This window comes from Triticum urartu, chromosome 3 (genome assembly GCF_003073215.2).
Source record: "Triticum urartu cultivar G1812 chromosome 3, Tu2.1, whole genome shotgun sequence".
NCBI lineage: Eukaryota > Viridiplantae > Streptophyta > Magnoliopsida > Poales > Poaceae > Triticum > Triticum urartu.
Window position 1 is genome coordinate 67,494,503 of NC_053024.1, and position 11,688 is coordinate 67,506,190.

The 11,688-nt window shown below is 49.1% G+C and overlaps 1 protein-coding gene and 1 non-coding gene across 2 annotated transcripts; both read left to right on the top strand.

The window, feature by feature from the left end:
- Positions 1-1,395: 1,395 nt before the first annotated feature.
- Positions 1,396-3,721, top strand: LOC125542908 (40S ribosomal protein S3-3). Its single transcript, XM_048706133.1, has 5 exons — positions 1,396-1,570; positions 1,670-1,989; positions 2,970-3,024; positions 3,112-3,243; positions 3,334-3,721. The coding sequence occupies exons 1-5, from the start codon at positions 1,541-1,543 to the stop codon at positions 3,478-3,480; spliced, it is 684 nt and encodes a 227-aa protein (XP_048562090.1). The 5' UTR covers positions 1,396-1,540; the 3' UTR covers positions 3,481-3,721.
- Positions 2,201-2,371, top strand: LOC125549774. The gene has a single exon (XR_007301495.1). It is a non-coding gene; the product is annotated as a small nucleolar RNA snoR143 (small nucleolar RNA).
- Positions 3,722-11,688: the final 7,967 nt, after the last annotated feature.

Sequence of the window (11,688 nt, forward strand, 5' to 3'; positions counted from 1 at the left end):
GACCATGGCCCAGTTTTTACCAGCCACTTCTGGCAGGAACTGTTTAAGTATGCATGTAATGAGCTGAGGATGAGTACCGCTAACCACCCATAGACCAACGACCAGACAGAAAGGGTGAACCAGTGCATCGAGACTTATCTGTGCTGCTTCGTCCAAGCATGCCCGAAGCGTTGGAGCTTTTGGGAGCCATTGGCGCAGTTTCGGTACAACTCCTCACACCACTCTGCCATCGGGATGACACCATTCAAGGCCATGTTCGAGAGGGAGCCGAGGCACTGGGGGTTCACTACATCTACTTCCTAAAGGGTGCCAGCACTGCAAACGTGGCTTGAGGAACGGGCAGTCATGCAAGAATTGATCCAACAACAACTTCATCGCGCGCGGCAGATCATGTAAGACCAGGCGAACAAGAAACGCTCCTTCCGCCAATTCCAAGTCGGCGACCAAGTCTTCCTCAAGCTGCAGCCATATGTCCAGTCTTCGGTGGCTCCCCACGCCAACCAAAAGGTCAACTACAAGTTCTACGAGCCTTTCCCGATCATTACCAAGGTCAACAACGTGCCTACGAGCTCAAGCCGCCACCTCAAGCCACGGTACACCCCGTCTTCCACGTCTTGCACCTCCGTCACGCGCTCCTCCCCGGCATCATCGCGTCGACGGTGCTGCCAACGAGCTCTGAAGACACGACGATCCCGGTCAAGGTGCTAGAATAAAGATGGTGCAACAAGAACAACACGATGATCGAGCAAGTTCGTGTGCAGTGGTCTTCGGGAGCCGGCCTCGACACCACCTGGGAGAACAAGCAAGCACTCCAAGCAAGATTTCCTGATGCAGAGGCTTGGGGGCAAGCCTCTTCCCAAGGAGGATGGAATGTCAACGCCCCTGACGAGTCGGCCCCACCAAACAGCAAGACACTGGCACGGCTCGACCGCGCCAGGCGCAACAACCCCCGCTTCTTCGCCCCAGAGTGGCGTTGGCGGCCCAACCCATCACCTGCTATACTTAAGCCAGGCACCGCCCCCTTCGCTCACCATCGAGTGGATCAGAAACGGCGGTGGCGACACGAACTGTATTCCCTTTTTCCTGTTCTTCGATTCGTGTATCCCATCTTGTAATTGCAACTCGAGTTGTTATTCCTCAGACAATAGATCGATCCACCTCGCTGTTCCTAACATAAAAGGAAAACAAAAAAGTGAAAAAACAGAAGAAGAAAATGTTTTTTGTAGGGGAAGAAGAAAAAAATGTGCACGTGGCCTCCCGCGAGCTAGGTCGGCCCAGTCTCGCGCTCCCGCCGAGCCCATGGGCCTTGCACTTACAAGTGGGCCTCAGCAAGCCCACGTCTCAGTTCGCATCATCCCCCAGTCCGCAATGCGCACCCACCCAAACCCTACCCTTCTCGCACCAGCTATAAATTCCACCCTCTCGCTTCCCTCCCCCTCTCCCGCCGCCGCCCCTCTTCTCTTCCTCTGCCCACAAAACCCTAGCCGTCGCCTCACAGCTCGCCGCCGACGCAGCGAGCTCTTCCTCCACCGCCGCAACCATGGCGACCCAGATCAGCAAGAAGAAGAAGGTAAGGAACCACCTAGACCCAGCGTATTCCGCCGTCCCCAGCACGATCTATCGGTGGTGCATCAACCGATCTAACGATTTCCCGTTTGCGCTTCCTTAGTTTGTGAGCGATGGCGTTTTCTACGCCGAGCTGAACGAGATGCTGACCCGGGAGCTTGCCGAGGACGGCTACTCCGGCGTGGAGGTACGCGTGACGCCGATGCGCACGGAGATCATCATCAGGGCCACGCGGACGCAGAACGTGCTTGGTGAGAAGGGCCGCAGGATCAGGGAGCTCACCTCCGTCGTCCAGAAGCGCTTCAACTTCCCGGAGAACGGCGTTGAGCTTTACGCCGAGAAGGTCGTCAACCGTGGCCTCTGCGCCATCGCCCAGGCCGAGTCACTCCGCTACAAGCTCCTCGGTGGCCTTGCCGTCCGCAGGTATGATAACGACCAGTTCTTAAATGTTTTTCATATATGCGATTTGTAGATGCTAGTAAATGGTCAGAGCTGTTGTGATACACTTATCATTTGTTTAGATGCTATGAGATCTACATCAAATACTATTTGATGTTTCAGTGTATGTTGTAGTCCTTGAAGTTTGTGGTTAGCTTCATGTTTGTATGCACACTTAGTAAGGAAGTGATTATTGTTGCACCTCTGCTTTACTCTGCCCTGCTTTCTGATCGTGTTTGTGGGGCATTTGCATTAGTGCAAAAAGTAAAAGCTGTTCTTTGAAGCAGCAGCGGCCAGACAACCGTAGAGATAGATCCACAGATGAATAGCTGATTTGCTGCTTGTCTACTAGTTCTATCTCATATTTCTATGAATAATTTCCTGTAATTTATTGTCTTAGATTAGTCAGCATTACACAAATATCCAGAATGCAGTGGTTATGTTGCACCTTCTCCTTTGTGTTGTAGCCGTGCTAGTAGGATATATCGCTGGTGCAAAAAGGAGAAGCTGCTCCTTGGTCACCAGCTGCTGTTGATATAGATCCACAGATGAATGGCCAACCTGCTGTTTGTCTACTGAATACTGATGCTATCCCTTGTTTCTTCTGTGCAATCTTGACATATTTGCTGTAATATCTGTCTTTTCCAGAACAGCTGTGCATTTTATGGCAAATTGTAGTCGTCGATTTGAATCTATGTTAACTGTATGGTGCTGTTCACTTTAAATTACTGCATATATAATCTGTTCATTTCTGCTCTCTTACTATGATGATTGTGAGAATGGTTCACACATTCCTGCTTCTGTAGCAGTAGTGGCCAGACGACCATTGAGATATGTTGTTTGTCTACTAACTATATCTGGAATCTATTTCTCTTAATGATTTCTTGTTTTGTTTCAACCTTATGCTTTCTGTTGATGTTATATTTCTGCTTGTAGTTTCAATGGAATTGTTGATTTTATTGCAGGGCATGCTATGGTGTTCTTCGCTTTGTTATGGAGAGTGGTGCTAAGGGTTGTGAGGTAAATTTCCTCTGCACACGTGATCTGACATTCTTATCTTGCACTTCCTGTGTTTAGTTGCTGACTGCTCTCTTGATTTTGTACTAGGTCATTGTGAGCGGCAAGCTCAGGGCCCAGAGAGCCAAGTCGATGAAGTTCAAGGACGGGTACATGATCTCATCTGGTCAGCCCGTTAACGAGTACATTGATGCTGCAGTTAGGCACGTTCTTCTCAGACAGGTTTGTTTGCTGTGCTGCTTACTTAACCTTGTTTTTCCAGTTTGTTGCTCATGGAACTACATATGATTCAACATTGGCTTGGTTTTGTAGGGCGTTCTTGGTATCAAGGTGAAGATTATGCTTGACTGGGACCCCAAGGGCAAGCTTGGCCCTACCACCCCGCTGCCTGACCTTGTCACCATCCACCCCCCGAAGGAGGAGGACGAGCTGCGCCCACCGGCTTTGGTTGAGGTCTAAAGTCCCAATAGAGCAAGCAGACCATGAAACGGCACATCATTTTGGTCCTAGCTAGTTTTCTATCCCTGTGATAAGCGAGGGCTATGCAACGCTTGGTTACCTACCTTACCTTTTAATGGACAAAAGTTTCTGTGTAATGCTTCTATGTTAATTTCGTTTAAACTAAGTTTTGCCGAGACAAGTTACTTATGTATGCCGGAAACCCTTGTTTGGATTGATTCTGCCCAGCTAGTTTGTTGCTCTTCGTTTGTGCCACCTTTTTACTGTTTGTTATGTCTTCTTATGCGTTCATTCCGTATCCACCTTTTTACAATCATAATTTGTTTTTTCAGAATTTTTTAAAATAATAATTTTTTCATCTATCTATTTTGTTCACACCAGGAGCATATGAGCTCAGGTGTAGAAAGGTAGTATCGGAAATTCAGTTCTGTTTGAAGCAAGGTTGCTTTTGTTGGTCATTGAATTGAGCATCTTTTGGAGTTGCAGCTATGCGAGTCCTTGAAAGTAAAATCCAAAAAAGGAAATGAAAACAAATTCAAAACATTATGAATTTATTTTGTGGCAAACTTTGATAAAAGGGTTGAATTGTCCGCAAAGATGGTTTGCTTTAGAGGAGCAAATGTTAGTACTTGCGAAGTCAATTAAACTCGTTAACAGTTTCGCAAAGGGCGCACCCTCGTTCCCCCTCATCGTTTTTATTGTGCCAGCGAGAGGAAAAGAAATACTGTGCTAGGTTTGTGTTTTGCGGCCCCACTGCATCGTTTGCTTCGTCCCCATGCCCCCACTCCTTCTCCGACGCACGCAACCTCTCCTCCCCTCTCAAAAATTTCTCTCTCGTTTGCCGCTGCCACGGCCTCGCCTTGTCGGCACATCCCAGGTCCTCCGGCGCCGGCCATCGGAGAAGGAAGCAAACTCAACATCCAGTTGTCCTCCTCCCAACCCAGGCACGTCGCCTCCTTCCCTTCCCTTCCCTCACTCCTTGCCCCTTCTCTGCCGCTCCTACCCCTTTCTTTTCTCAATCCGGATCTATGGAGGTGGCCGGCAGAGAGGACGGTCATGGTAGGAGTGCTCAACGCGGGAGACGGCAGATCGATCCGCGGAGCTGCCTTATGCCTGCTTCCTCACCATGTTGCGACCACCGCCTTCGCAGGCCGATCGTTGATGTCACTCTTCGGCAGAGGTGAGATTGGGTAGGAGCACGGGCGAGTGGGAGGCGTGGTGCTGCGAAGATGTGGGACACGTCACAGACAGGAAGTGGGTGTGGCGTGAGGAGATGGGCGGCGACACCATTCGCTGGCTCCTGTAGCGGCTAAATTTCGTGTTTTGACCCTTTTGACAAACAATTTCAGGATCTGACCCTGGTTTGAAATATTTTCGGGATTTGACCCTTTCGCTACCGCCAGAGCCTCTGGCGGTAGGGTTAGACAGCCTACCGCCAGGGCCTCTGGCGGTAGGGTGTGACGGAGAGGACGGCGGCCGTCACCGCGTGCTGATGTGGATAAGTACCTTACCGACAGGGTCCCTAGCGGTAGGCTGTCTAACCTTACCGCCAGTGCCTCTAGCGGTAAGGTGTGGCAGGGTTTTGCCGTGCAGACATTCTATAACGAAAGATGCAAGGGCCCTGGCGGTAGGTTGTCCGACCCTACCGCCAGGACCCCTGGCGGTAGGGTCTTGTGTTTTGCCGTATATAGCTTCTGTAACGAAATATGTAAGGGCCCCGGCGGTAGGTTGACCCTATCGTCATGGGGGCTGGCGGTAGGTTGTCTCACCCTACCGCCAGGGTGCATGGCGGTAGGGTCCTCTGTTTTGTTTTTTCAAGTTCATTTGGTTACTTGTTCTCAAATTCAATATGACAACAATATCACAGCAAGTTTCACAAATATGACAGCAATATCATAGATTTTAAACAATTAAACTTGGGCATCACAGAGATCCATATTAAGATAACTTGAAGTGCATAGAACATTTCAAACACATAGATCCACAAATAGAAAACACATAGTTCCACGTAGTTTCACAACCACTAGACAAGTTCAACCAAACGAAGTTCAACCGAACTAAAAGAGCCAAGTATCGAAGAGCATAATCAGTTGCTCCTTCCCCTGTTGGAGGTACGGTCCTCGTTACTCTTTGAACGAGTCTCTTCGGTCTTCTTCTTGGGCCGGCGAGGAACCGGTCTCTGGAAAGGGTCCGGACTCAGCAAATCCTTCTTCTTCGGATTCCTCTTCGGCAGCTGAGATGCTTGAGATGTTTGAGTTGGTGGAGGTCCATAATCTTCATCATACTCCTCCTCCCCGTTGCTCTCCTCCCCCTCCCCTTCTTCATGTGTGGCCTCCTCCTCCTCCCCAACTAATCTAGACGACGAGGGAGCATGGCTCGATGAGCCGATGAGACCCTGTGTGGCTACAGGCTAATAAGCTTCAACTGACCCAGCTCCAGCACACCCAAGCAGCCTTACCAGCTTGCGACAACGCTTCACGAACTTCTGCACTCACAATGAAACAAGGGCATAATAAGTATCAGATCAACTGATTGCAAGTGAACAAGATGCATCTGTTCCGAGGAGGCTGAAATTGTACCTTCATCGTCCCCCTCACTTTGTTCTCAGATTCTATGCTCCCGGTGTTACGACATATCTCTCTCAAGGTAGTTTTGGTGATTGATGACAACATGTTTGCGGACTAATCTTGTGCTTTGAATAATTCACAGATTCTCCCCTGGCACGAGACGCTTTCTTCCCCTCGGAGTGTATTTCAAGACGGTGTAGCTCTTTCGTTTCTTTCTCGGTGGACTAGTTGCGTAGAGGACACCGTACTATCAAGAGGGGGTCCGCTGGGGTTTTGCATGGGTGGAATCATCACGTACACATCAGCTTCTCACCCTCCGAGCTTTTCCTGTCCATTGAAGAGATCTCTCCTCTCTTGCTTGTTCTGTCTGGGTCTAAGCGGCAGTACCGCGCACCCAGCGGTAGTATCGCTGAGAAGCCACAAGCGGCAGTACCGCTTCGCAGCGGTAGTACCGCTGTGGCTCCACAGCAGTAGTACCGCTGGGGGCCTGGCACATCCGCCGTGTCCTCAACATTTTTGAGAGATCCCTTCTCTCTCTCTCGCGCGCCCCAGCGGTAGTACCGCACTGCCTGCGGTACTACGGCCGAAGGGTCACAAGCGGCAGTACCGCTCCACAGCGGTACTACCGCCCTTGACCCCACTGCCGTAGTACCACTGGGTAGTCTGGCTCCTACCGCCTCGATTCGAGAGGTCTTTTTTCTCGTGTCGGGTTTTGCGGCACTAGTCACGGTTGTAGTGGTGGTAGTACCGTTCCAGGAGCGGTAGTACCGCCCTACCACCGCGGTAGTACCGCTATTGGGGTCCGTTCCCTACTAAGTCTCCTCAGCGCGGCAGTACCGCAGGGTGGCGCGGCAGTACCGTCGCCTGGCGGTAGTACCGCCCCCTCTCAGCGGTAGTACCGCCCTGTGCGGGGCTGGTTGGTGGGGGGGGGCAACGTGATTGTTGCCCCCACTATAAAAGGGAGTCCCCTTCCTCCTTCTCACTTACCTCTTCCTCCCCCAAAGCTCCATTTATTGCTCAAGCTCCATTAAATACTCCAAGCTTCATTTTGCCCGATCTATTTCCCTAGCCAATCAAACTTGTTGATTTGCTCGGGAGTGGTTGAGAAGGCTCCGATCTACACTTCCACCAAGGGATTTCGATTCCCCCACTCATCCCTAGCGGATCTTGTTACTCTTGGGTGTTTGAGCACCCTAGACGGTTGAGGTCACCTCGGAGCCATATTCCATTGTGGTGAAGCTTCGTGGTCTTGTTGGGAGCCTCCGATTAAGTTGTGGAGATTGCCCCAACCTTGTTTGTAAAGGTTCGATCGCCGCCTTCAAGGGCACCAATAGTGGAATCACGGCATCTCGCATTGTGTGAGGGCGTGAGGAGAATACGGTGGCCCTAGTGGCTTCTTGGGGAGCATTGTGCCTCCACACCGCTCCAACGGAGACGTACTTCCCCTCAAAAGGAAGGAACTTCGGTAACACATCCTCGTCTCCACCGGATCCACTCTTGGTTATCTCTTACCTTTACTTGTGCAAGCTCTTTAGTGTTTCTACCCTTGCTTGCTTGTATGCTTGTTGATATTGCATCATATAGGTTGCTCACCTAGTTGCACATCTAGACAACCTACTTTGATGCAAAGTTTAATTTGGTAAAGAAAAGCTAAAAATTGGTAGTTGCCTATTCACCCCCCTCTAGTCAACCATATCGATCCTTTCAATTGGTATCAGAGCTTCGTCTCTTTATTAAGGACTTTACCGTCCAAAGAGTATGGTTGATACCGTAGACGGTGTGGAGGAACACTCCGGTGTGAATCCGATCTCGTCTACGGGAGATGGGGGAACTTCGATCTCTCGTGAGGAGTTCAATGTGGCCTTGGAGACATTGAAAACCTCCATGACGACCGAAGTTGAAAGCATGTTTACTAAATTTCTTGAGGGGCTTAAACTTTCCACCGCACCGTTGAAAGTGGGTGATCCCGCCAACAAGGTGTCGGATGCTATCCCCGACAAGGGGGAAGCTAGTAGTGAAAAGGCTCCTTCTTCTAGTGGCAAGAATGGCACCGGCATCTTTGCCCATGTGGAACCACCACTTGTTTATGGTGGACCGGTTCCCTCCACTCATTTGAATCATGCCGGTCCTCCCCCTAAGATTGTGAAAAATGAGGATTTTGATTCTTGGGTTTACCGCTTTAAACGTCATTTAAATCATGTGAACACTAACCTTTGGAGAATCATTGAAGAAGGTTTCTATCCACATGATCCAAGCAACTTCACTCCTCGAGAAGCCGCGGACAATCAATTCAATGAGAATGCTCTCTTCATCATTCAAGATGCAATTCCACCCGAAGACCTACCTCATCTTCGTCCCTTCGCCTTGGCCAAAGATGCATGGCATTGTGTCGTGTCTCTCTACCGGGGAAGTGCAAGCATTCAACGGTCCAACTATGAAGTGGTACAAGATGAGGCCGATGAGTTTGCAATGAAGGAAGATGAAGAACCTCGTGAGCTTTATCGGAGAGTAACCAAACTCGCGGTCTCACTACGAGATCACGGGAGCAAGGACACGGATAACAATTGGATCAAGCGCAAATTCCTCAAGGCAATGATGCCCTACCACAAGGCCATGTCCTCCGTCATTCGTCAAAGACCGGACTTCCACACTTTGACCTCAAGCGAAGTGTTGGATGAGTTTGTGGCCATGAACATTTTGGACAAGACCGCTGATAATGCGGTGCTCCGTTCTCAACGGGCAAAGAAGCCTAACCTTGCATTGAAGGCCAAGCTCACCGTGGAAGAAGAAGAAGAGGAAGAAGAGGAGAGCAACCCCGAAGATACGAAGTATGCATATCATGAACACATGGCACTTGCTTCAAGGCAATTTTGGAGCAAGAAAAACTCGAGGCCCAACTTTAGCAAAAACAACTCGAGTGGCACAAGGGGCAAGCAACGTGTAAGAACTTGCTACAATTGCGGCAACGTGAGTCATTTCGTTGCGGAATGCCCGTATGAGAAGAGGGAAGACAATGGTGGCAAACTCATCCGAAAGGATAAGGCCAAGTCGTTCCCCAACAAGAACAACTTCACCAAGAAGACTCCTCCCAAGGCTTTGGTTGTGCAAGAAGAGTACAATGAGGATGATGACGATGATGAAGATGATGAGTCGGTTGCCATGGCCTCCGTTGCCATTGCAACAACGTCACGGGTGTCTCTCTTCGACTCACCCAACGAGAGCATCACCGCCAAATGCCTCATGGCTAAAGCCACCAACAAGGTAACCTCCAACATCAAAACTACCATCATTAATCATCCTTCCCCAATGGATAGCATTAATGAACTTGAGGGAGCTAATGTGGAGGATAACGAGTTTGAGGCTTTTATGGGCAAACTCAAGGGAAAATCCAAGAAGCACTTTGTTGCTCTCTTGGAACAACTTGGTGAGGCCAATGACATGATCGAGGCTCACGAAGATACCATCTCTAAGATGGAAGGGCATAGTAGTGACTATGCCGATGAGATTTCGGATCTTTCCAATGCTCTTGAGGAAGAGCGTGGTCTTCGTTTGGCTCTTGAGGAGTCACACAACGTTTATCATGCTAAGTTAAAGAAAGATTATGATCATGTCCTCATTGTTTCTCGTGTGCTAAATTCCGAGAAGGCCAAACTCGGGGTTGATCTTGCTAGACTCAAAGAGGAGTTTGATATACTTGACAAGGCCCACAAGGCCTTGAAGGGTATTCACGCTAGTCTCAAGGAGTCTCATGTTCAACTCCAAGTGAAGCTAACTAAGGAGAAAGCAACTTTTCCTCATATGGTTTTAATTGATAATGCAAATGCTACTAACCCGTGTTGTGAGCATATACATCTTGTTGAGGAAAATGCTAAGTTGAAGGAGCAACTTGAGAGAGGTCTTGCGACTTGCATACAAGGCAAGAAGAACCTCAACGATCTCTTGATCAACCAAAAGGGAGGTGTGGCCAAGGAAGGGGTTGGGTACGTGCCCGACTCCAAGAACAAGAAGAAGAATGACAAGACCAAACGACCTCCTCCCCTCATGCAAACCTTTGTGAGGGAGGGAGAGAGTGCCCCCGAGGAGAAGAAGAAGAACAATGTCAAGAAGGGAAATGTCATCCCTCCCAACAAAGCCGGCAATTTTAATCCTTCTTATGTGTTATGCCGTGCTAGTGATGGGCATGTTTATGCCAAATTTGTTGGTTCTCTTCATGAGTACATTGAATGGTCTATTTGGGTTCCTAAGACCCTTGTTACTAACATCAGAGGACCCATTACAAAATGGGTACCTAAAACCAAGCATTGATCTCTTGTAGGTGTTTGCTTCCAGAGGTGAATCATGGTTGCTCGATAGCGGAGCTACAAATCATATGACCGGAAGCAAGGACTTGGTGGTGGACGTGCACAGAGTTCCATCTATGCCCACCAATGTCGAGTGGGGTGACGCCTCATCCTCTAAGGTATTGGGACTTGGCAAGGTGGTCATCTCTCATGATCTCACGATCGAGAAGGTCATGCTTGTTGAGTCCCTTGCATACAATTTACTTTCCGTTCGTCAACTTGCAATCATGGGCTTTGCCACTTTCTTTGATATCGATACCGTGGCCCTCTTGTGGAGCAAGACTCTTAAAGTAGCTTTTGTTGGGCATGTCGAGAATGGTCTATATGTGATTAACTTTTCGGAGCGACCCACTAAGACCGCGACATGCCTAATGGCTAAAGTTGATGTGGGATGGCTTTGGCATCGCCGTTTAGCCCATGTCAATATGAGATCTTTGCAAAGTCTTCTCAAGGGGGACCATGTCCGTGGACTAACGAATGTTAGTTTTGTTAAAGATCGTGCTTGTAGTGCCTGTATCAAAGGAAAGCTACATGAGAAGGCTCACCCTCCCACGACTATCATTTATTCAAAGAGGCCCTTGGAGCTCCTTCACATGGATCTTTTTGGTCCCCCATCCTTTGATAGTCTTGTAGGTAGAAAGTATTGCTTGGTGATTGTGGATGACTACTCAAGGTACACGTGGGTGTATTTCTTCAAGAGGAAGAGCGAGACCCAACAAACCGTCATTGACTTTGCAAATGAAGCACAACGTTAACATAATGCAAAGATCTTGACAATAAGAAGTGACAACGGCACCAAGTTCAAGAACTACACCTTGGATGAATTTCTTAGTGATGAGGGAATCAAGCATCAATATTCCGCACCATACACCCCTCAATAAAACGGTGTTGCGGAGAGGAAGAACCGGACGTTGATGGATGCGGCAAGGACCATGATGGCGGAGTTCAAGTCTCCGTACAACTTTTGGGCCGAAGCCATCAACACCGCGTGTCATGCATCCAATCGGCTGTACCTCCGCAAGGGCTTGAACAAGACTCCATATGAGATACTCACCGGTAACAAGCCCAATCTCAAGTACTTCCGGGTATTCGGGTGTAAGTGTTTCATTCTCAAGAAAGGTGTTCGGTTGTCTAAATTTTAGGCTAGAGCTTATGAGGGCATATTCGTTGGTTATGCTACAAACTCTCGTGCTTACCGTGTCCTCAATAAATCCACGGGACTTATTGAGGAGACGTGTAACGTGGAGTTTGATGAGAATAATGGCTCCCAAGTGGAGAAAGTGGCACTTGTGATGTAGGTG

Bases quoted from the DNA above. Each gene is read 5' to 3' on its own strand.
- LOC125542908 (XM_048706133.1), top strand. From the start codon at position 1,541: ATGGCGACCCAGATCAGCAAGAAGAAGAAG. The intron at 1,571-1,669 runs GTAAGGAACCAC...GCGCTTCCTTAG, and splicing joins AGATCAGCAAGAAGAAGAAG to TTTGTGAGCGATGGCGTTTT. The intron at 3,244-3,333 runs GTTTGTTTGCTG...TTGGTTTTGTAG, and splicing joins GGCACGTTCTTCTCAGACAG to GGCGTTCTTGGTATCAAGGT.